Source organism: Peromyscus eremicus, chromosome 10 (genome assembly GCF_949786415.1).
Source record: "Peromyscus eremicus chromosome 10, PerEre_H2_v1, whole genome shotgun sequence".
NCBI classification, from domain to species: Eukaryota; Metazoa; Chordata; class Mammalia; order Rodentia; family Cricetidae; genus Peromyscus; species Peromyscus eremicus.
The window spans coordinates 83,498,998-83,524,643 of record NC_081426.1 but is presented as its reverse complement, the minus strand read 5'-3'; the positions used below and the strand labels follow the sequence as shown (position 1 = coordinate 83,524,643).

The window sequence follows — 25,646 nt, the reverse complement described above, 5'->3', positions numbered from 1 at the left end:
AGGAAATATTAGATAGGATTTATTGCAGAGAATCTTGCGGAGAAAAACAGATAGAAAATAAAGGATAGCCTGGAACCTATTCCAACGGGCCCCAACTGTCTCTGCCCCAGGGTTTTTAAAGAGACGCCAAGGGGTGGAGCAAATGACCTCCTCCCCCAGCACAGCCAAGTGCAGACCATCCCAGACACCTGCACTCAGGCCTGTGGTCCTAATCATCCTCTATGCGAACCTGCTGGGTAAAGCCACGAGGAACCCGAGAACGGGCTCCCACAGGCACAGTCAATCCAAATCTTTCAGAAATGATCAAAGGTGATCATAACTGAGATAGCAATTTTATAGGTGTATAATCTGCCACAACTCATAGACGGTTCACTGCAAGTGGATGCAGTTTGTTCAGAGGAAATCTTGCCTCAATAATGCTAGTTTTTTCAAAAGGCAGCTGAGCATAGCACTGCACACCTGCCATCCCAGCCCTGAGGCAGCAGAAGCGGGAGTATTGCTGGGTCAAGGCCCGCTGGGCTACATATGGCCTTCCAGACCAGTCCGGGATATGTAGAGAGGCTACTGTCTCAACAAACAAACAAACAAACAAACAACACAAAAAACCAGACAGAAAAAGAAAAAAAAAAACAGATAGGCAGAGAAGCACATATACTTACTATCCAAGGATCTCGAGGATTCTAGGAACAAATGAGTGAGTAACTAAAATGCAATATATACACATGATGAATTGTTATTTAGCCTTAAAAAAAACAGAATGAAATTCTCTGGGTATGGTGCTACACACCGGTAATCCCAGCATTTGGGAGGTGGAGGCAGGAGGATCAGGAATTCAAGGTCATCCTTGGCTACATATTGAGTTTGACATCAGCCTGGGCGACACAAGACTGCATTTCAAAACAAACAAAACAAAACAAAAAAGGAGTGAAGTGTGTGTTTGTGTGCGTGCGTGCGTGCGTGCGTGCGCATGCGCGTGTGTAGAAATAAACCTTCAACGTGCATTAACTAAGTCAGACACATAAAAGCAAGCATTGGGGCTGAAGAGATGGCCCATCCGTCAAGAGTACTTACTGCTTTTCCGGAGGACCCAGATTCTGTTCCCAGCACTCATATGGTTGCTCACAACCATCTGTGACTCCAATTTCAGGAGCGTCAATGCCATTTTCTGGCCCCCAAGGGCACCAGGACTACATGCAGTACACATATAGACATACAGGAAAAGCACTCATACAAATAAAAGAAACCTTAAAAAACACTATGCGTGTATACAAATGCTCAGTGCCTATAGCAGATAAGGTCATATACACAGACCACAGGATGATGGTGGCTGGGCTGGAAAAAGAGGGATGAGACATTAGTGTTTAAAAAGCACCGAGTTTCAACTAGGGGAGAAAACAAAGCTTTGGAGATGGATAGTGATGGTGGTTACATACAACAATATGTTTAAAAATAAAAACAATAAAAAATCAAAATAATTAGTGCCACTTATACTTAAAATTGCCTAAAATGGGGCCATGAGGTGGGTGAGATACCCAGTGGGTAGATGTACTTGTAGCCAAACTCAACGGACTGGCTTCAATCCCAGGGACACACCCGGTGGCAGGCGAGGACTGACTCCTGCAAGGTGTCTTCTGACCTCCACATGTGCCCCACACAAACAAACAAAGAAATGTAATTTTAAAACGGTGAAAACGATCATTTTTATGTATACTTTAACACCACACAGCTGTTTTGAATAGTATTTTTAAAGTACGTTTAAAAGATAACATTGTTGGGGCTGGGATATATATATATATATCAGTGGTACAGCATTTCCCCAGCATGCATGAGGTCTAGGATTTGATTCCTAGCACTACAGGAAAACAAAAAATATAAACACACAGCAGTGGGGCTGCCAAGGTGGCTCAGTGGTTAGAAGCACTTGATGCTCTTGTGGAGGACTGGGATTTGATTCCCATCACCCACATGGCAGTTCACAACTGTCTGTGACTCCAGTCCCAAGAGATACAGCATCCGCTTTTGGCCTCCTTGGGCGCTGCACAGATATGGCACACAGTCATACATGCAGGCAAAAAACCCACATACATAAAATTCATTAATTATTATTATTATTATTATTATTATTTGGTTTTTCGAGACAGGATTTCTCTGTGTAGCTTTCACCTTTCCTGGAACTCACTTGGTAGCCCAGGCTGGCCTCGAACTCACAGAGATCAGCCTGCCTCTGCCTCCCAAGTGCTGGGATTAAAGGCGTGTGCCATCACTGAAAACCAAACAAGAAGTACAAGGTTCTTTGTCACTTAACCATGGCGCCTGTCGATGTTTGTGCAATGAATGAATGGCTGCTGAACAAATCCTGGACCCCTTCCTTCATCTTTAAACTCTTTGTTTTAAAAAGTAAGAAGGTATTTTTTAAAGTTTGGGACTTTAAAAAAAGTACTGTAGGGGTTGGGGATTTAGCTCAGTGGTAGAGTGCTTGCTTAGCAAGAGCAAGGCCCTGGGTTCGGTCCTCAGCTCCAGAGGGGGTAAAAATGTACCATAAAGTGGGGCTGGGAGGATGGCTGTTCAGCAAACTGACTGCCATTTGAGCATGGTGATTTGAGTTTGGGTCACCAGCAGCACCACATTTTTAAAAGCTGGGGAGGCAGAGGCAGAAAGCTCCCTGTGTCTTGCTAGTGGGTCAGTCTAGCCAATTGGTGAGCTCCAGGCTCAGTCAGAGACCCTATCTCATAAACTAAGGTGGGGCCTGCGAGATGGCTCAGCTGGAAAGGGGCTTGCTTGGTAAGCTTGATGACCTGAGTTTGATCCCCAGAACTGATGTAAAAAGGAAGGAGGGCTCTGATCTCCAGCTGTACCCTGACCTCCACATGTGTGCTATAGCGTGAGCGCCCCCCAACATCATCACACACATGTACTAAAGAAGTAAGTAAATAAATATTTTAAAACTAAGCCGGGCGGTGGTGGCGCACGCCTTTAATCCCAGCACTCGGAGGCAGAGCCAGGCGGATCTCTGTGAGTTCGAGGCCAGCCTGGGCTACCAAGTGAGTCCCAGGAAAGGCGCAAAACTACAGAGAGAAACCCTGTCTCGAAAAACCAAAAAAAAAAAACAAAAAAACAAAACAAAACAAAAAAAACAAAAAAAACTAAGGGAGAGTAATTGAGGAAGACATTCCACACTGACCTCTGAATTTCACTTGTACCCTTATCATATTAATTAGGGTTCTCTAGAGCAGTGGTTCTTACCTTGTGGGTCACGACTCCTTTGGGGGTCAATTGACCCTTTCACAGGGGTCACCTAAGACCATCAGAAAACACAGATACTTACATTATAATTCATAACAGTAGCAAAATTACAGTTATGAAGTAGCAACAAAAATAATGTTATGGTTGGGGGTCACTACAACATACATGAGGAACGATTAAAGGGTCGCAGCTTTAGGAGAACCACTGGCCTAGAAGAACAGAACCCACAGAGTCAACATGTATTTGAGAGAGGCTTTATTAGGTTGGCTTTTACAACAAGGTCTGTATCATACTGGAGAGGCTGAGAACCCGGTGGCTACTCAGTGCATGAGGCTGGGTGTCTTAGTAATTCTAGTCTGGCACAGGAGGTGTGGGGACCCCTGGTCTTCAGTCCACACGGGAAGGCTGAAGAAACTGGACTCTGGAGGCAGCAACGGCGAACTCACCTGCAGAGAAGTTTTCCCTCCCACTTTTATCTGGGCTGGATCCCACATTTAGGGTGAGTCTTCCTGCTTCAAATAACCTGGTCAAGACTTCAAAAAGAAAAGGGGAGAAATCCTTTATTTGGGGTATAAACAAAAATGAGACACCAATAAAATTTATTATTAGGCAATTAAGATATTTTTGTGCCATAAGAACACACATGTTTTGACAGAAACAAAAAGATTAAAAAGAAACTAACTGGAAATTGTTTTCTGTTTAGTCACAGAGCCTAGAAATGTTTATGATTTAATTCCCCGTTTCTGTACTTGATCCTATAATCCTTTATGTCTCTGAGGCAGTAAATGGAAAAACTGAAGTTATGATAAAAAAGTCTTTAATAGTGATTCATAAAGTGTTACATGTTATAACTGCATTACACAAAGCAGTATTATTCATATTCGTAGTCAATTTGTACATTATTTATTTGTTGTTGTAGTCTACTTAACGTTGATAGTCAACAGAATTCAACATCACAAAGCCAGTGTTGACCAGTGCACGCCTGTAATAGAAGAGTCTAAGGCAGAAGGATCCCAAGTTTGTGGCCAGCCTGGGCTATATGGAGAATCTGTCTTCAAAGCATCAACAACAACAACAACAACAAAAACCCCTCCAAGTTGTATCTCTCAGACTCCCGCCTCTCTGGAACTCTTCCATTGGAATGCTAATTTGAACAGCACGCAGGAGTGTGCAATCTCAAGCTAACAAATTCCACGTTAGAGTTAACGACAGAGTAACCGAAGCACGGCGGAGGAAACAGTTCTCCGGAGGCAGAAGGGTCAGCTATCCTGAGAACACATCTAAACCTGGAAAAACATTCCGGAAGGAGGCACAGCATAAACGCACAGGCTAAGCACAGACGGGCTGCAAAATGCGAGTTACTCTGCTAGCTTGAACTGAGGGGGCGGGGGAACAGGACTGTCAGGGTGAGTGACGGTGTCAGCTGCCCCTTCCTCAGCGCGCAGGTCCCGGGGAGGATTTGTGCAAACTGGTATCTGGAAGATCTTTGTGGGGCCTCTGTGAGAATGACATGAGTGAGGCGAGGAGCGGGGTTGCAGGGGAGTAGGAAAAGTGAAGAAAAGTGGCCTTCCTGGACCGCCAGGTTGCCTGGGCGACGGCGTGGGGGCGGGGAAGCGCGCCGGAGTTAGGGGGCGTGGTCTCGCCTATCACCCGCCCCGCCTTTCTTCTTAGGCCCCGCCCCTATTCTCGTGGCTCCTCCGCCCTCCCCTTACGCCCCCCTCCTGCGCCCCGCCCCTTCCTCTCGCCTCGCTCTCCTCCCACGCCCCGCCCTCCTCCCCACGCCCCGCCCACGCCCCGCCCGCCATCTCAAGCCCCTCCCTCCTCCGCACGCTCCCCCTCTCCCCCACGCCTCGCTCTCCTCCCACGCCCCGCCCACCACCTCAAAGCCCCTCCCCCTCCCCACACCCCGCCCCTCCGCACGCCCCGCCCTCCTCCCCACGCTTTCCATGGCTTCCCGGCCACCAACCGTCAGACCCGGCTCGTGCAGCAGCAGCAGCAGCTGGCGGCGGCGGGAGCGAGCGGCGCGAGGTCGCGGGGTGGTGGGTGGGCCTCCGCGGAGGGGCAGCTGCGCGGGCCGCGGCCTCGGGGCGCAGTGGGAGCCGGCGGGTCCCGGGGTCGTGCAGGTGCGGCCGCCGCCCCCCACGGACATGCGGCCGGTCTCTTAGGACGAGGCGTAGGTAGCAGGTATGAGGATGGGATGCGTCCCAGGGGACAGGGCTGGGCTGTTCTCCCGAGGGCCTGGATCAACTCCTGTTACCTCCGGAACCTTCCATGGCCTTGTGTTCCCACGTGGTACCGGCCCGATAACTTTTAGGAGAGTTCAAGTTCGCCAGCGTCAGTGGCAGGAACGCTGGGTCTTCCCGGGGTCGGTGCAGAGTTCCTTGGGCCCGAAAGGACTGTTCACTTCCGGTCGTGCCTGGCCCCCTGGGACCACTGGACGAGATGGGACAGTGTGGGGACAGACAGGAGTGGAGCCTCGGACTGTCGTCACCAGCCTTTCATCCCACGTGTTAAACGCTGCGTGACTTGAGCTCTCTTGGTCATCCACTTCAGGTCCTAGCTTTTTCCCATCAGCAAGTCTCCATCCATCCTTTCCCACAACCCTGGTGGAGGTCTCCACTGCAGCTGTCCTAGGCGGTGTTTCTGTTAAATGTCATGCCGGCTTTGAGGTCATGGGAATGTAGAGGACAAGTGATGTGGCCTGTTCCTCGGGGTGTTTTGACTGGTAACTACTATTTCCCACATTAAAAAAAAAAAGTCCAGAGCTTTGAATATTCCTAGAGGTGAATTAGGACTGCTTATGTGTGTCTGTGAGAGTGGGGAGCTGTGACAGGGATCTGAAACGCACCTCTGCGCCACAATGATTATTTTTTAAAGATGTACTTTGATTTTATGCGTATTAGTGTTCTGCCTGCCTGTGTGTAAGTACACCATGGGAGTGTCTGGTGCCTGTGGAGGCCAGAAGAGATTGTGGATCCCCTGGAACTGGAGTTAGAGGTTTTGAGCAGCCATGTGGGTGCTGGGAACTGAACACTGGATCCACTGCAAGAGCAGCCAGTGAGTGCTCTTAAGGCTTAGCCGTCTTTCCAGTCCTGTTTTTTTTTTTTTTTAATTTTAACACAGTTACCTATTTATTTTAGTCATGTGTAAAATAGTTTTCATGACATAGTGCTATTTTACCCTCTAAATGAGAATAGCAGTTGAAGATGTATTTGATGTGTATACAAAGCCTTTGCTTGCTGTTCTAGGTTGTGTGTGTGTGTGTGTGTGTGTGTGTGTGTGTGTGTGTGTGTGTGTGAATGATTCTGTTCTTCTGTATTAGGGTGAGCGCCACTTTAAAACTCTAGACTCTAAAGCTGGGTGTGGTGGCACACACCCAGAAATTCCAGCACTCAGGAGGCAGAGGCAGGTATATCTCTGAGGTCTACACAGAGAGCTCCAGGACAGCCAGGGCTATGTAGAGAGACCCTGACTCAACAAAACAAAACAAAACAAAACAAAACAAAACAAAACAAACGAACCTATAGCATCGATTAAAAAGGGCCTTTTTCTGAATCACCCTTCTTCAAAGTGCATGGTATTAACTCTGGCATAATAATGGACACCTCAAAAATCCCTGAGCCTGTAAATGTTATGAGGGGAAAACGTTTGCATGTGTGATTTAAGTCAACGGTTCGTTTTTAATTTTTAGATTTATTTTGTGTATGAGTGTTTTGCCTGCATGTATATAATGTGTACCATGTTAGTGTCTGATTCTCACAGAGGTCAGAAAATGGCCTCAGAGCCCCTGGAGCTGTAGTTACTGATGGTTGTGTACCATCATGTGGTGCTGGGAACCAAACTCAGGTCCTCTGCAAGAGCAACAAGTGCTCTTAACTACGGAGCCATCTCTCCAGCCCCAAAGTCAAAGATCTTTTTGGGACGGAGTATCATGAATTATCAGTTTGCCCTAAATGTCGGCTTGAGGCTCATGAGAGAAGCAGCAGGAGGAAGTGGGGAGGCGGTAAGAAGACTACAGAGACTAGAGTGATGTGGTCACAGGTCAAGGAATGACGGTGACCAACAAAGACGAGAAATGGGTTCGAGAAGGGAGCCCGCCCGTCTTGTTTCAAGCTCCTGGAGAGGGTACTGAAGGTGTTCCTGGTTCCAAGCCGCTGTGTTTGTGGTCATTTGTTACTGCCACCGTGGACTGAGTGCTAAGGTCTCACTTTTGTATATGCTATTTTAAGAAACGTCATTCAAATCGAACACCACCTCAGGAAGCCTTCCTTCCTTCGCTGACCTACCCTAATTAGCCCTAATTCATCTCATGCACTGCTGTTCTTTACTGTTTCCTTCAGTTTACCCAGCCAGGCTCCAAAGTCATACATTTTTAACTGAACATTTAAAAAATATACTTTCGAGTTTTTTCTTTATTAATGTCTCTCTTTCCCCATTATAAGTTCACAAGGTAGAAACTTGACTGGTCCCGATCTAAGACAGCTCTGTCCTTGGCATTAATAGAAACTACTTGTATAAACTACCCAAATGCCATGAACAGAAGTTGTTATCAAATGCCTGCTCTGTGACCGGCTTTGTGTAAGATGTTTTATGTGCAGGAAGTACTTACTTGAAGCTTACCAGTTTTGATATGGAAAGAGAAAATAAACTATATTTGTGTTCTAAATATAGTTGCTCAATTAAATTCTTCATTCAGAGGCATATCCTTTCTCTTTTTAGTACATCAGTTTCAAGATCATGGGATCAATGTACATTGAACAGAAATATGGTAGTGAATCTCTTTCTCTATACCCTCTAAACTGAAGTGGAAAAGTTTTTGCTAGGAAAGAAAGGAGGACTGAAAAGAACAGTGCAATGAAAGCCCTCAAAGAGCACAGTACTTAGGGTGCAGCAAGCATTATTCTATCTAGAAGTGACTTGCTGGAGGCAGACCTGTCCTCGTTTTCATTTGCTCTTTATTGAAATCCGCCATGAGAAGTGTCGTTTTGTGCATTTTCTGTAGGAAATCATGGGGTTTGGGGGATTTTAGAGCTGTACTAGTCACACTTTGCCCAGGAGAGGGCATCCAGTAGTCACTGTCATCTCAGTGAGCTCCTCAGAGTGGACACACAGAGGAGCCCACCACATGTACACTTGGGACTCGGGTGGCAGAAAGCCCACCTCCCCCGTGAACCAGCATGTGCCTCTCTTCACTTACATTAAGTAAAAACACCCCAATCCTATGCTGTGGTCTTTATTCTGGGATGAGGGCTGTGTGATACTGGGGTTTAACCCAGGGCCTTGCACTTATCAGGCAGGCACACTACACACTTTCTAGTTGGAGGGGAGTACGGGGGTAATGACCTGTGACCAGCTACATTACAGCTCACGGATCAGGTGTGTGAAGTTTTGAACCATCACTTCTGGGGATTGTATATGGGCCAGTCTGAAAATCCTTCCAGTGAACAGTACAGTCTCCTCAACCTTAGCATCATGCCTGCTGTTTGATTACAATCCTGTCACCTGCTGGTCACAGTACCGTTTCTCTGTAGTTACTAGGTGTCTTATATTTGCTGTTTACTTGGTACTCTGTCTTTCCTGTTTGTTTTACAGTTACTTTGTCATTTACAAAGGTGTACACACTTGTTTGAGCATGTATTTATATATGTTTATATACATGACATTCCAGTGTTTACCTTGGAGTATCATGGAATGATTTTCTTTGGCTTCATGTTTGTTTGGCAGAGACTTGACCAGTAGAAAAGATTTTGTGCATATTATCTGACATTTTGCATGTGTTCTGTATGCCTGCTTTTGTTTATTCTGTTCATTTCAGAGCAGGGCTCCTGGGTTACATGTGCCCCTTTCCCATGTAGCTTCTCTATGGTAACGGTGGGGGTGGGGTGGGAGGCCTAGAGGGGAGGTTGGATGTCTTACTTCTGTTTTGTTCCTACTGGGCCCTTAATGTCTCCTCTTCCATCTTCTCTTCCGTTTAGCACACTGTCTCCAGGGAAAGCCCCCCTTTTGAAAGGTAATTCTCCTCACTGCTTCTCCGAGGCTGCTAGCCCACACTCAGGGCTCTGGACAGGAAGGTCCAGTGTGGCCCGGTGTTCTGGCTTCAGTTGTTTGACTCTAGGAATTCACTGGTCTGCACTGACGTGTCTGGCTCCCCTCTGCCCCTTTGAGTCTTTCCAGCTTCCCCATGTCTCCACAGCAGCAGTTCCCAGCGGGATGTGGGAACTGCCTTGGGAGGGAGAATCCCTCTGTTTCTAGATATTTGAAGGTATTCTGTCTTTAGGGTACTGACAGCGTGGAATACACATAATTTTGTTGGTTTTCCATCTTGAGTTTATGCTTGAGTAAAAAAAAAAAAAAGAAGAAATTTGGAATTAGACCATCTCCATTCTTTTCCAAACTTAGAAGCACCCTCTTGACCAAATGTAAAGTCATAAGCAATATTAACATCAAATAAGTTTTCCAGCTTTTATTAATGACATATAATGCGCTGGTCTGAGATCCTTATAACGGGGATAAGTTCTATTATTTAGCAATGTAATTTTATAAGAGATCTGAAAGAATAACAGCCTCCAATCAGGGCACTAGTTACCAAAATAAAGTATTCATCTTCATATCTTAGTTTATCTTTAGTAACCCTATGGAGGCTGACATGGTGGAGCACACCTTTAATCCCAGCACTAATGAAGCAAAAGCAGCCTGATCCTCTGTGATTCAAGGCCAGCCTGGTGTAAAGTGAGACTTCCAGCCAGCCAAGAATATCTTGTTTTGTCTGGATGACTCTGGCCAGACAAGACAAACAAAAACCCCTTTGGTCTTAAAATTAAGTTTTATAATAAAAATTGACTTGCATATTAGTTTTATATAGCAATAAAATATTTCTGTATACCTAGCTATTCTTTCTGGAGGAAAAATTTCAAAAGCATTAAAAGTCAGTTCCTGTTGACTATGAGCTTTTTTACCTAACACCGTAATAAAATGGAATACTTCATCTTTCATAGACAAGAACTGAAGGATCCAAACAGGGAAGCACTCGTATTTCAAGATCTCTAAGAAGAGGTAGAAAATACTTAATATGGAACCCAAAGCTTGTGAACCAAATAATGAAGATCATTTACCAAGTGGCATCGCATCCAATGGAGGTATGCACCTTTTCCAAAACAAAATGAGGGGAAGTGAGAATTAAACCATCATCATGAGGGCCATCTCAGCTCCAGGTTTATAGTGTGCCTTGTTTTTAACTGCAAGGCGCAGGACTTGCTTGTGGGTGTCCACTATGATGTTTACAGCTCTGTTTTTGAGTTAGAGTTCACCTAGCATTTAACGGAGCATATCTGGTTTTAGCATGTTCCATTATCTTTTTGAGTTAAAATTTTTTTCTGGGCTGAGGCACCTAAGACTAGGCCTCTCCTGCTGTCCCCTCAGACCTTCCTGTCCTCCAGTGTCTCTTGTCAAACTCAGCTCCTGTCAGATTGTCTCCTCCTTAGGTGTAGCATCATTCTTCCTATTGGCCTCATGGGTGGCGCATCGAGATCCTAGGTGCACACACAGCTTCTTGACCTCTACAGTTTGGGTTTATTTACCTAGTTAGCTTTTAAGATTGACTTTACTTTATGCGTATGAGCGTTTTTCTTGTAGGTATGTTTGTGTACCGTAGGTGTGCTTGGTGCCCTCTGAGGTCAGAAGAAGGCAGCAGATCCCCTAGATCTGGAGTTACAGATGGCTGTGAGGCACCATCTGGGGCCTGGGAATAAAATCTGGGTTCTTTGCAAGAGCAACAAGTGCTCTTAACTGCTCAGTCATCCCTCCAGCCCCATCCTCTTCCTGTCCACACATCCTGGTAACAAGTTAACCAGCCTCTTACCTCAGCCCTCCCGTGTCATTACTATGGAGCTCCAGTTTTCCTGCCTACTGGAAGTAGTGGCTGTCAACCATGATCCATGTCAACGCCACCCCACCCCAGCCTTTTCCGTTCTAAACAGTTACACATCTTAGTTTCACACTTGCAAATTCTGATTCAGTAGGTCCCAAGCAGGGTTTAGGCACAACTGTATTATTATTTTAACGTTTCTCAAGTGATCCAATATACTACAAAGATTGACAGCAGCCATTACAGAGTCTGATATTTACTCCTAAATTACCGCTCTTCTGCCTGCGTGTCCAGCCAGTCACTCGCCAGTGCCCTTCTGTCTGCGTGTCCAGCCATTCACTCGCCAGTGTCCTTCCCTTATCATTTGCATCCTCACAGGAACACACAAATGCTCATTAGTCTAGCTAATACCTCCATTTGGGGGCTGGGCTGCTGGAAGATTTTGCTATGAATCTCTCACGGGGTCGCGACTTACAGTCACAGTCTCCTACCTCAGCAGGGTCCAGATGCCACTAAGAAATGTTTCCTGTGGCCGGATCTCTTTCCAGTTTCAAAACTATACCCTACTTGGTGAGATCCAAACTCCTTGGCAGGACTGCAAGGCCCCTCATGGTCTGTATTTTCATCCTCGTATGTGGCAGCAGCTTTTCTTCTGCCCAGAACGTCCCAGCTGTCTCGAGCCCACTGGCCTTATATGGTGCTTGGTGCTTCCACTCTTGAATGTCCCCTTGTCTTCTCCAGACTGGCTACCACGCATACATCCATCCATCAAGGCTTTTCAGTTCCAGGGTCACGTGATCACCCTCCTCCCTGCCCGTCCCTCCTTTGCGGCTGGTACTGTCCTTCTCAGTACTCTGAGCTGTATTTTCACTTGCCTGTTTTTCCCATGAGACCTTGTGCTCCTTCAGGGTTTGTTAGAGGAACCCCTACAATAATGTTTGCCACCAAGTTGTTTTATGGATAATTAATGAATTCTCTACTGTTTAGGTTCTTCAAGCCCGTTTTTTGTGTCATCTATTCGTGGTACAGTAATTGAAAATCCATCTTCAACTGGGACTTTAACACAAATGCCTTTTTTCCCTAAATATGAAGTGGAACTTGATTCTCATAGAAAGGTCATCCCTTATCCTGGGAAAGAGCACATTGAACGTGTTTTGGAAGAATATTCACATCAAGTTAAAGATTTGCAGAAAAGACTAAACGAAGTGAGTTGCGTTCTTTTCTAGCATCTGGCACCATTAGGCGAAGGAGACATGTTGTCCTGAAGTAAAACTTAACCCCCCTGAAAGAAAACATTAGCCCTGGGTCTCTCAGCTAAACCTGTTAATTTGACCTCTCCTTTCTGTTGGCCTAATGAGAAGTTTACATACCATTTTCTTTCTGGTAATAATGTCTTGGTTTCAGGATATAATTTTAGCAAAATTTGAATGTTTCAAAATGTTATTAATGACATTCATATGCAGTTAATAATTGGTTTAGGTCTGTTGTCTTGCTATCATGATACCTGGCTTCTTTCGCAGTGGTAGAAAGTGGGATTATATATATATACACACAGAATGGTTACATAGAATTTAGAAGGGTTTGCTAAAACCTCAAGTGCATCTCACAGACTCAAGCTGGGTGTTGAGTTCCAGTAGTTTACTTTCTAAAAGCCAGACTTCTTACCGCCATGTACAGGAGCTTCATGCCCCCCTTGTTCAGTACCATTCTCTGTAAGTACCCTCTGCTCCAGCAGTGCTGAGCCACTTGTTCATCCTGGTGGACCGTGGTAGTCTGGATCTCCGTGCCTCTCTGCTTGGCTGCTGGGAGACTCCTGCTATCTGTCAGGGCTCTCTTCATGCACTCCCTTCTCTGAGGCCTTCGCTCTAGACAGCACTCAGGGTGTTCTCTGTGCAAGTCTTGTTTGTACATGTTTTGTACATCTTACTGTATCCATCAGTGTGTTATTCTGCCTCATCAGACTAGATGAAGACTCTAGGAGATGGACCTACAATTTTATTAAATGTGAAAAATTGTGTGTCATTGTATTGTACACATGACATACAAAGATAACTAAGTCACGGCTCTCAAGGGAATTCATAGTTTTGGAGATGAGCTAGTCACATAAGTAGTGATGAGACCTTGTGATAAATACACCAATAAGACATATAGAGACAGGAAGCATGGACATACTAGTAGAGGAAAAGAATAATAACTCTGATGGCAGGATGGCCCAGTGGGTAGAGGTGCTAATGCACAAGCCTGACAACTTGAGTTCAATCCCTGGATCCTATAAGGTGTCAGGAGAGAATGGACTCCCAAGAGCTGTCCTCCCACATGAGAAAGAGAGAGAGAGAGAGAGAGAGAGAGAGAGAGAGAGAGAGAGAGAGAGAGAGAGAACACCCCTTCATTTATTTTCTATGTCTAATTTATTCCTATTACCTCCTGGTAGAGTATGTCACACTTGGTTGGTTCCTAGTAAAGATTTGTGAAATATTTCTAATATTTATCCAACAGTGCTGTTGTTATATTCCTATGTAACAGAAATGTGCTCGGTACCAGATGTATGGAGATGGAAAAGACACAGTTCCTTCCTTGTAGTTTTGTGATTGAGATACTTACAGTAGGAAATAATCATGTGGGTGGGTTAAATGGTGATGCTGAAGCCACATGATACTGGAGTTCCTTTTCTAACTTGACTTGCAGCATCTGACACAGTGCTGTCTCTGGCCCTCTGATCGTGCTAGGCATCAGCCTAGGGCAGTGGTCCTCAACCTTCCTCATGCTGTGACCCTTTAACACAGTTCCTCATGCTGTGGTGACCCCAACCAGAACATTATTTTGTTGCTACTTCATAACTAATTTTGCCACTGTTATGAATATGAATATCTGTGTTTACCAATAGTCTTAGGTGACCCCTATGAAAGGGTTTCTTTACACCCCAGGGGGTCATGACCCACAGGTTGAGAACCATTGGCCTAGGGCCTCATGCACACTAAGCAAGGACTACTGCCAGCTATTCATCCTTTTCCCTTCCTCCCCTCATCTCTGTGCCTTCCATTCTTTAGTCTTCTTCCTTAAACAGGGTCTCAGTGTAGCCCAGGATGGCCTTACACTTGACTTCCCCTGCCTTAGCTTCCCAACCTTTGGGAATGTAGGAGTGTGCCACTGTGGCCAGCCTTGGCATCCTATTCTTGTTTCTGTCTTATTTGTTTGTTTTTAAAGGTTGTTCAAGACAGGGTTTCTCTGGGTAGCCCTGTCTGTCCTGAAAATCACTCTAGAGACCAAGCTGGCCTCGAACTCAGAGTGCTGGGATTAAAGGCATGTGCCACCACCAACCAGCTTCCTATTCTGTGTGGTTGTAACCTTTGTATATGGTACTAGAATCTCTGCAAGCACAGGGTTAGGGTTAGGGATAGGATGACATCCCTATATTATCTTTGTTTCCTCTGGATCTTTTTTTGGTTTTCCTGTTTGCTTAATTTTAGTCTCTATTTTTGTATTTTAGAATCTTCTCATTTTCAGTGGTTTGTTTTCTGTTCAGCCTCAAAAGATGAGGCAGTTAAAAAGCTGTTCATCCTATACTGGTCATCAGCTCTTAGCTGGGAGATGCTTCAATGCCTGGCTTTGGAAATCTCTGCATTTTTCTGTAGTTGAGCACCTTCAGAGTCTTATTTTTACATTAAAAATTGTTTTTATTTTATATATATAAATGTTTTGCCTGCATGTATGTATATGCACCATGTACACACAGTTCTCAAAGAGGGCATCAGATTCCCAGGAACTGAAGTTAAAGATGGTTGTCAGCTGCCCTGTGGGTGCTGGGAATCAAACCCTGGACCTCTGCAAGAGCAGCCCGTGCTCTTAACCTCAGCCATCTCTCCAGCCCCACCTTTAGAGTTATGGATGGCAGTGCCTGTTGCCAAGAATTGAAGGGGGTTGAAGGCAGTTTGACTTTTTTGCGTACATCATTTCAAGCAGGTTTCCAGTTTTAAGGGACAAAACATTTTCCCATTTTTTGCTTTGAGCTGGGTGGGATATTTGTTTCAGAAAATGGACAAGAAAAGGCCAAGCCAGGGAAACTTGCTGATGTCTTCCAGTTATCTAGATGAGAAGTATTCACTGGGCTCTGAACTTCAGCAGTGAGGGAGATTTTGTATACATAACAATAAATAACCCACAACCCTTGGGAAATTAGTGTCTTCTATAGGAACTATGTTTTGATGGTTTATATATAGATACAGATTAATTTGTGTGTGTGTGTGGTTTTTTTTTTTTTTCAGAGCAATGAATTACATGAGAAACAAAAGTTTTACTTAAGACAGTCAGTCATTGATTTGCAAACAAAACTTCAAGAAATGCAAATGGAGAGAGATGCCATGGCTGACATCAGGTTGGGATTTGTTTCTTGACTTCCTCTTCCTCCAGCAGTGCTAGAGATTGAAGCCAGGGTCTGGGCACTTAGGCAAGTGTTCTGCCAGAGAGATACAGCCCCAGCCCAGAAACTGTTCCATGGTTTTAGTCTTAATGCTGAGCGCAGTCCCATATACATGTACCCTCGGGACTTGGGTGTCTGAGATAGGAAGACTGCTGTGAGTTCAAGGCCAGCCTGGGCTACATAATTGAGTTCAAGGCCAGCCTGGGATATATAGCAAAATTCTGTATCTTTTTTCTCTTTGTAATAAAATTGAGTGAAAATGAGTTTTCTCAATGTTATTTCTTCTCTTTCGTTTCATAGACGAAGAGAGAGTCAGTCCCAGGAGGATTTAAGAAATCAGCTTCAAAATACAGTTCATGAGCTTGAGACTGCCAAGCGCCTCAAGGAGGACATGTTGAAAGACAGCAGCACACAGATCGAGCAGCTAAGAAAAATGATGCTTAGCCACGAAGGTGTGCTTCAAGAAATCCGATCAATCTTAGTTGACTTTGAAGAAGCCTCAGGCAAGAAAATATGTGAACACGACAGCATGTCTACCATGCACTTCCGCAGCCTGGGCTCAGCTATTAGTAAAATCCTAAGAGAATTAGACACAGAAATCTCTTATCTTAAAGGGAGGATATTTCCAGTAAGTGGTGAGAACACTACTTTATATTACAGTACGTTGAGAGATAGCTTGTAAAATCCTTAAAAATAAGCTGGGGTCTCATTTTTCTGCTCTGAGATGATACACAATGCTCTCTCTTGACAGGAGACTAGCTCTTTGGCCTGTACAGCTTGTATAAGTATAGCCAGAGCACAAGTGCTGTGAAGTAGAGGCGTAGAGTTGATTTTAGTACTATTTCTACGTATATCTCTCTAAAGCATTCCTTTCATAGAAACTCTGCACCCAAATTAATATCTCTATTTTAAAACCAGGTAGAGGATCAGCTTGAAACACTGAAATCTGAATCACAGAGCAAAATAGAACTATTACTTCAACAACATCAAGATCGGTAGGTGTCTGGCTGAGGCATAGAAAGTCACAGTGAAGTTATTCCAGTTATAGTCTCCCTGCAGTTCCAAAGTCTACAGACTCTGAGACAACACCAAAACATATCCTTAGCAAGCCATAGCAAACTTACGTTAACTTTTTCTGACACCTGTTGAAGCTGTAAGAATGGCTTCATTCAAAACTATAGCACTCTAAGTTTTGCTCTAGGGAGAGAAAATAAGCTCAACTCCCAACACAATAAGGACAAATGGAGATTTCTAACCAAGGAAGAAGGTGAGGGATTGGTGGGTGGAACATTATTCACAAAAGGGTTGAAAATTCCTACTAAAGGTAGCCATGGATATAGATTTTTAAGCTGAAGGATAAGCAACTTGATCAGCTGGCAAGGACTGATCAGATGGCAAGAATGAGGCGATTCTTGCTGTGCTTGGCCTGGCTCAAAGATCATCCGAAGGGGTCAAGGTCAAGGCCTAGGTAGAACAGCCCCAGTTGGCCTAAGAGTGATCTGTCACATATCTGCTGACTAGCTAATATGAAGCATTTAATAGCCTGTGACTTAGTATAAATATTTGTAAACTTGTATTCATAATGTGTTTTGTTGATAGGACCCTTCCCTAAGTCTCCCTGGAGATATCATATAATATATGGTACTCACATCATGAACATATTATTCATAATACTCAAAGGTGTTTGTTTCCTTTGAGAACAGGGTCTTACTGTTGCCAGGCTGGCCTTGAATTCCTGTAATCCAGTGATTTTCTGCTTCACCTTCTCAAGTGCAGGACCAAAGGCACACAATGCCATGCCTTGCTTGATTCTCATCGTTCATTGACACTGAAACTCAGATTCCAAATTCTGAAAACCTAGTCAGTTGTAAGTAAAGGCTTCTAGAGTTATTATTAAAAGAGTAGCATTGCCAGGTGTGGTGGAGCATGCCTTTAGTCCCAGCATTCAGGAGACAGAGGCAGGTGGATCTCTGTGACTTTGAGGGTGGCCTAGTCTACATAGCAAGTTCCAGGACACCAGAGCTACATAATGAGAGAGACCTTGTCTCAAAAAGAAACAATTAAAATAAAAGACAGAAAGGAGAAAAAGGAGTAATGTTTACAAAACCAGGCATGGTGGCTCAGGTCTGTAATCCCAGCACTTAGGAGGCAGAGACAGGAGGATTGCCTACAAATTCAAGGCCAGCCAGGACTACACAATTAAAGTCTGTCTCAAAAAAACAGACGGAAGAGTAGCATGTGTAAGACTGAAACAAAGTACTAGGTTTGAAGGTATTGAAAAACATTAGCTTTTGAGATAAGCCATAGGTAAGAGTGTCCTGTATCCTAACAGTCATTACATTCTCTCCCTAGGATTGAGCAACTGATCAGTGAACATGAAGTGGAAATAACAGGACTTACGGAGAAAGCCAGTAGTGCTCGCAGCCAAGCCAACAGTATCCAGAGTCAAATGGAAATCATTCAGTATGTGTGCACTAGTGGATGTCACCAACAACTCTTCTTTTAAGCTGGAGAGGTGGCTCAGCAGTTAAGAGCTCTTGTTGCTCTTGCAGAGGACCTGGGTTTGAGTCCCAATCCGTATCTGGCGACTCACTGCTGTTATCTGTGATTCTGGTTCTTGTGTGCTTGGGGATTGGAGGGGAGGGCCCTGCAGGCTTTATGGCCAGCAGGAAAACGATCTGGATAAGGGAGGAGTGAAACTCGGCTCAGCCTGACTTTGGTAGCCGGTGCTGAGCCAAACTTCCAGAGTCTGACACCAGTTGGTTTATTTTAGTCATATTTAAGCACAGCACAATTTTGCAAAAAAGTTTTCTGATGGCGTTTAACTCAGCCCTTTGAGTATAGCAGAGCTTAAGACACGTTTGCATTGAGATTCTCAACAAAGTACATCTGGCTTCTTTCACAAGAGTGGGTACTGTTGACTCAGAGATAGTTCCCAAGATTTAGAGTCTAGAGAGCGTGGCTGAGGTAAAGGTAACGCCTGAGGGAGTCAGGACTGGCCTGTCCTAAGATAACATGAAGTCACTTAGGCTGTTGTAAAGCACAAGTGACATCTCACAAGGATGGGTTTCAAGGCCTAGAAGCAGTGCTCAAGATTTGGGGTGGAGGGGGGAAGGTCTGGGGTAAGTGAAACATAAATTCTGAGGGATACAGGTGGAGCCTGGCTCATCAGACAGCCAAGGATCGGCAGGTTGTAAACTACATTCTGTCCCAGCATTCCAGAAGAACAGGCAAACATCTTTAACAAGCCTGCCTTCTCCAGTGCTTATCTGTATGCATGAGAACTTTTGCCTTCTACAAATTCCAGGGGATCCAACACCCTCTTCTGACCACTGTGGGCACAAGGCATACTCCTGGTGCACGTGCATACATGCTGGCAAAATTCATACATGTGAAATAATGATTTAAAAATCTATTATTTTGACTAATGTGCTGTCCTAATAGCTTTTTGAAATTGCTTAGTAATTGATTCCATGAGGAAGTGATAAAACTTTTCTAATACTTGAACAGAAAAGGTAACAGTAATATTTTTTGTGTCACCATGTACCAAGTATTATTGCAAGTATTCAGGCTCCTGGATTTCACTGGGTTGTTCATTCAAATGATAGGACAAAGAAAACATACCACACGTATATTATGAATATTTGTATATAAATAATTACATGTGCATCTATATGTAATTATATATGTACATACAAACAGTTATACACAGTTATACATATGTTCAAGTATACACAGAAATTATATGTGCATATGAAATTATATAATTTGAACTGATGTGTAAGTCTATGTGTAGACTTTTTTATTTATAAAGGTTTATTGTGTTTGTATGAGTGTATGTATACCTGTGTGTACAGATACAAGCACCTGTGTGCATGTGGGGACCAGAAGAGGGCATCAGAATCTTTGGAGTTGTAGTTCTAGGCGTTTTCAGAATGTCCAGCCTGTTATGTAGGAGCTGGGACCATGACTGTGGTCCTCATGGGTGCAGAGCAAATACCCAACCACTGAGCCATTGCTCTCTCGCGGCCCCCCCCCCCCACAGACATTTTTAATCCTATGCAAAAGTAGAGAATAGTGTAATGATTACATATATATGTATGTATGTGTATATGTATATGTATGTGTGTATTTATGTGTGTATATATATATATATATATATATATATATATATATATATATGAAAGACAGATGCTCTAATTGAACCATATAAAGTAATTACTGATAGTATCTAAGAGATCTGTGTGGCCCTTGAGGTATCGTGCTTATTCTTACTTTGACATTTGCTTTTATACCCTTTTCAACCCTTCTTAGAGAACAAGCAAGGAACCAAAACTCCATGTACATGCGCCAGCTCAGTGAGTTGGAGTCTACTGTTTCTCAGCTTCGTTCTGAGCTGAGGGAAGCCAAGAGGATGTATGAAGACAAGGCAAGTTTAGACTTCACTCCAAGGACATTTTATATACTGATCAATAATGTAGTTTTGACAGTTTGTTTGAAAATGAAGAATAAAAACAATTTCCAATTAAAAGAGAATATTTTTAAAATCAGTATAAGTTGGTATGCAAACATGCTAAATTATCTGTTAAGTTATAAACTCTTATTTAAATTGCATGTTCAAATTCACTATAAAAATTGGGAAATATTTTTCAAGTAAATTTCTAAAAAATAGAGTAGCAGAGAATGTAGCTCAGTGGAAGAATACTTGTCTAGCATGCCTGAGCCCCTGGATTAATCCTTACTACCACACAAATAGATAAGGAATAAATTAAAGAATATGACTACGGCCAAGTGATGGTGGCGCACGTCTTTAATCCCAGCACTCGGGAGGCAGAGCCAGGCAGATCTCTGGGAGTTCGAGGCCATCCCGGTCTACAGAGCGAGTTCTAGGACAGGCACCAAAACTACACAGAGAAACCCTGTCTTGAAAAACAAAAACAAAAACAAAAAAAAAGAATATGACTATATTATCATTTATTTGTAAGGCTTTGCTTTAGCAAATACTCAGTACCAGCTGGTCTATATCTACTACTAATGTTTTGGGGACCTGCTTCATCTCTTTAACTTCTAATCATTTTGTGGCTAGAAAACAAAAATGTAAGATTGCCCAAAATAATTAAAATAAAAATTAGGAATGTAATTCTTCATCTTTCATCACATAATTCCTCTTAAAAGCAGATAATACTATTTTGGGGGAGGCAGGGCTGGAGAGAGGACTCGGTGGGGAGGACCTGAAATTGTACCTCCTTGTATAGCTCTTGGCCTCAGAGCAGCCAGAGAGGCTGACTTTTGTGTTCCAGTTTCTTTTCTCAGGACAAACTTTTCTTTTGATGACTGTCCACTCTCTTGTAGACAAACCAGTCCTATACAAAGGACGTGACCTCCCCTACAGAAACTAGAGCAGAAGGGTGGTCTTGGCTTCAGCACATTATGCCTGGGAGGATATTGTATTATAATCTGATAGACAAAGTAGTGTAATTGTATTATAGTCCAGTACAACAACTGTTATTCATGACTATTCAAGCCATTTTGGAAAGACAAACATTTATTGATACCAGATTCTGAAAAGTCACAAACTACTAAATCAAGCTCAGTTCACCTGTGTTTACTTATATAATTTGTAATTACTATGGCTCTCCATTATATCAAGCTTGGAAAAATGATCTCTTCATAAGCTTCATCTAGTTTGCTTATTTTTTTTAATCTGGTCTGATGTATCATGTTAACAGATTAGAGCCCATCTTAATGTGCTCTAATGTAAATAATGGCTCACAAGAACTTTGACAGTCTTAAATAGTAAACAGTTAATAGACCTAAGGAAGACGGCCCGCACATGGGAGGCTGATTAGAGGATCACACATTCGAGGCCTGCCTTAGCTACATTGTGAGAACCTATCTCAAGAAAGGGAAAGGGACATATCAGTCTTGATCCAGATCATTGAAATGCTGACTAAACCTATCCTAGTGAACCTAAGGGTGGTTGACTAGGCTCTCAAGAGGAAGCAGCTCCTGCTGCCTTAGTTAGGGAACACATGTTAATATAGGGTTGAATACACCTTAGTCTGAAGTTTCTTAGTATAACTGAGCAACAAAGATTAAGCAAGTTAACAAGAATTTGCTTTGGAGGGATACAAATACTCTATTGTGAAATGTTTTTGTTATAAAAACTTGGATGTAGAGTTTAAAAAGCATATTCTTGTGCATATTTTGTTTCATTTTCATATATTGTGACTTCATATTGCTAAAATTTTAAAATCTGTTTTCTCCTTCACTGTTTCAGTGTAGATTTTAATGTATAATGTTCAAAATTCAAAGGGGGAAGTCAATGAAAATAATAGATAAATGTTGGGATGGAGCTTAGTTGGGGGAGTGCCTGCTCCAGGGTCCCCAGAACATGGTAGCTCAGGCCTGAAATCCCAGTAATCGGGGAGTAGGGGAAGGGCGGTCAGTTATCCTTGGGCACATAGCCTGGGGTACATGAGACCTGCCTTAAAAACAAAGATTTTTTTTTTTTGATAGCCTAAACAAAACTTTTCTACCTAGAGTGTGTAAATTCAGGGAAATCCATTACAGAGGGCAATTTTTTTCAGGTTAACAAAAAGTATTTCATATTGGTGAAAATAGAAATTGTATTTCTAAGAAAATCTTAGATGTAGCTTTTTCAAAGCTGGCCAACATGTTTAACTATAATGCTGTCTTCTATTCTTCTCTTTCCGTTTTAGGAGAACCTCCAGAATTCCCCTTTACGAATTTGGAGCAGTAGAAGCTGTCACTATTGGCTCTGTAGATTTGGCTTTACTCTTAACTTTCGCTTTTTGACAACAAAAATCTATCATGATCTGATTCTAAGTTGATTCTATTTTGAAAGTTGCTGGGGCTGGATTCCCTAGTCCGCTGTGAAGATGTAGTAGCACTGGCGAAGCTGTTCACTATGCTGGGAGAGTGTGCAAAGGCTTCCCAGAGTTCCGTGCAGCTTCATGCTGACACACAGCTCCCTCCTTGGGCCACATCTGTGTCATTTTGAGCACAGAATTAAATAAAAAACACCACCATAAAAAAATAACTAAAGCACAGATCCAATATGATTCGATGTGATTGGCTACAATCGGTGAAATTAGAACGAAACCCTTGTACGGATTTGTATTGATCCAAACCTAAAAGTCTGTTCATGGATGGTGAAAGGGAAAACCAGTGCTGCTGTGTAAGGAGAGAAAACCTTCACTGTCTGTCACACACCAGTGCCTCCTGGACATTTCCAAGGCTTCCCGTGCAGGGATTTCTTTTTATAGCTGTGGGTACCAGCTCAGCTGCTACTTCAGTGGTTTCCCCTTTCACTGTCCATTTCTTTTTTGATGGATTATTTCATACAGATGTTTTTACTCTAAAAAGTGAAAGGTAAAAGCAGAGCTATAGCAGCTGAGTCAGTACTGACAACTACAAAACTAGTCTTCCCGCGGGGGTGTTCCCGAGGGGGGGGGTCTTCCCGAGGGGGGGTCTTCCCGAGGGGGTCTTCCCGAGGGGGTGTTCCCGCAGGGGTCTGGAGGGGCTCTGACAGTGGGCAACCAGAAAAGACGTGCTCTTCCCTCCCGCCTCTCTCCTTCCAGTTTCCGTCTCAGATTTTACTGTCAAGTTTGATACTATGAAAGAGCCACCCTGATTTTTTTTTCCAGTTAAAACAGACCTATTTTTAAAAAACATAAACAAATAGTTCTTTGCTCAAGGATGAAAATGGCTTGTGCCAAGCTAGGAGTAGAAAGTGTTTGCTCTACTCATGAAAATTCAAACTGAAAGGTTCTTGTTAAATTTATAGCCCAAAAGAGTAGAAAATATAGATTCTAAACTTTTTTGATGCTGTTTTTATAACACATGAAAAAACATAAAGAATAAGTAAAAACATTTTTTAAGAAGTAGTAAGAACAGAGTTGAAAGGGTAATGAGAGACCATCTAGAATACTCTTTAAAAAATTGTACCTTAGCAAAATCAAGGCAGGGCACATATTACAGAACCTTGACCGGAACCCAGTGCAGTCTACCTGATCCTGCCTGGCCAGTGGAACTGCTGGGTGACCATAGTGAAACACTGGTTCTTATCTAAGTGTGCTGACTCAGGCTTTCCTAATAATGATAGGACCGAAAAGATGCTATCAACTGATAGTTCATCTTCTCAGAAGTTACTTACATTACAGAGGATAAATTTTATGTTTTCTCTGTATATATGCCTCCAGGAGCATAAGAATGAAGGATTTTTTGTTTTTCATTTTCTTACTGTTTTTGTTTTTCTCTTATCATTATTATTATTAGTAGTCCTGGGGAACAAATCTAGCAGGCACTCTTCCACTGAGCTATATCTCCAGCTCAAAAATACTTCTTACGCCAGGTATAATAGTACAGGTAGGTAATCCATTAATTCCTGTGAAATAGTTTTTAATATGCAACCTAAAATCAAATACCATCTATAATCTAATATTTCATGTGTACTTAATTCTTGTGAGAATGCCTTGTATCATTATCAAATATAATTAGAATCTAAAACTTTATGTACTTAACCCTTATTAATACTTAATCCTTATGAAATACTTAATATATAACATAATCACATAATGCCAACTTAAACACATATCCAATGTAAATGTTTAAATTTATGTCCTAAGTCCTGTACACACTGATACTACATTATAGATGAGTGCATAACTGTATATTTTTTATATTAGCATTTTCTTAAGGCATTTATGTGTACATGTAAATAGATATAGAAGCCCTACACATTTATGCTTATTATTTGTCAAGGAGATAGTTACATATGTATATATGTATATTTATATATACAATGTGATTATTGATTATATATTAGTTTAATAAATGAAAAGTTTTAAATGAATCTGTTTCAAGTAAAAATAAAAAGTTATTAAGAAAAAGTTTGTCTTGGTCATATGTTTTCCAGTTAAGAAGGTTTGATCGCATCCAAACTAAGCTTTACTCTTGACACAAATTTTCAAGCCTGTTAAATATACCTTAGAAAAAGGAAGAAATGTGTAGCATTTCTTTCTGCCAATATGAAAGCTTTCTGAATCCCAGAAGGTGAATGATAAAATAGTCATAGTTATAGGTAGTTTCATTGCATAACACTAAGTATTAACATGTTCTTATGAAATGGTTCATTATCTAAGTCTTGATATTGTGTGCTCAGCTCAAATCAAAGCCCAGCGTCTCCATGGTCTGGGGTCCCCACTCAGACTGTGTTGAGGGCTGTAGGAACATTTGCGATACTGGAACAGCCTGGGCCCTCCTACAGACCTGCTACGTACTGAGTTTGTGAAAGGAAATGGTATCACTCTGTGTGATATCCTTGGTTTAGTGAACTGAATTTCTCTCTATTCCAACAAATTGCTGTCTTGACTGAAAGAAAAATATATTCTTTAAAATTGATTCTCATTCCTGTTTATATTTGAAGAAAATAAACTTTTGAATGCTTAAATTGTCTAACATTATATTCTTCTAACTTTAAATATAGTTATTCACTCATTTTGAAATATGCTACCATAACACTATCATTATTCATTCTTTTGTATTCAGTATCTTATTATCTTATTCAGAGTCTGATTATATACATATGTAATATATATTATATATACATATACATACACACACAGACACACACACACACACATATATATGTATATACTGTGTTTGTGTTTGGCTTTTTTCAAGACTTGGTCTCACTGTGTAGCCTTGGCTGTCCTAGAACTCCCATGTAGACCAGGCTGGCTGGCCTTGTGCTCACAGATCCACCTGCCTCTGCCTCCCAAGTGCTGGGATTAAAGATGTGCACCAATGTGCCCTGCTGAGACTGATATTCTCAAGCAAGATAGCTCTTCTCAGTATTCTAAAGTTCAGTTGTTTGGGGTCCACAGCACATTATTTATACCACCAGGAGATTCCCTTAATTATAGGATGAATCTCCCCAGAAGATAACTTCTGAGGCGAAAACGCACAAAGCACAGTGTGCTGTGTCCAGAAGTTCCATTTTGACCAATGCCTGTGCTAAATCCTACGGAGATGGGAAGGTTAGAAAACCGCAAACATAAGACCCGTCAGCTTCGCCTCTAATGCAGCACCGGCTGC

At 42.7% G+C, this 25,646-nt stretch overlaps 1 protein-coding gene across 2 annotated transcripts in view; it reads left to right on the top strand.

Moving 5' to 3' along the window:
- Positions 1 to 5,264: 5,264 nt before the first annotated feature.
- Ccdc158 (coiled-coil domain containing 158) overlaps positions 5,265 to 25,646 on the top strand; it is a 56,742-nt gene continuing 36,360 nt past the window's right edge. The window contains exons 1-9 of one of the 2 annotated variants that reach the window (XM_059274682.1): positions 5,266 to 5,427; positions 10,239 to 10,379; positions 12,095 to 12,312; positions 15,370 to 15,479; positions 15,825 to 16,152; positions 16,443 to 16,519; positions 17,877 to 17,987; positions 19,839 to 19,953; positions 22,247 to 23,007. In XM_059274682.1, the coding sequence (XP_059130665.1) occupies positions 10,313 to 10,379; positions 12,095 to 12,312; positions 15,370 to 15,479; positions 15,825 to 16,152; positions 16,443 to 16,519; positions 17,877 to 17,987; positions 19,839 to 19,953; positions 22,247 to 22,378 (1,158 nt within the window). In that variant the 5' untranslated portion in view covers positions 5,266 to 5,427; positions 10,239 to 10,312 and the 3' untranslated portion in view covers positions 22,379 to 23,007. Of the gene's footprint in view, positions 5,428 to 10,238; positions 10,380 to 12,094; positions 12,313 to 15,369; positions 15,480 to 15,824; positions 16,153 to 16,442; positions 16,520 to 17,876; positions 17,988 to 19,838; positions 19,954 to 22,246; positions 23,008 to 25,646 lie in introns of those variants that run through there. The other variant, XM_059274683.1, reaches the window with a different exon arrangement.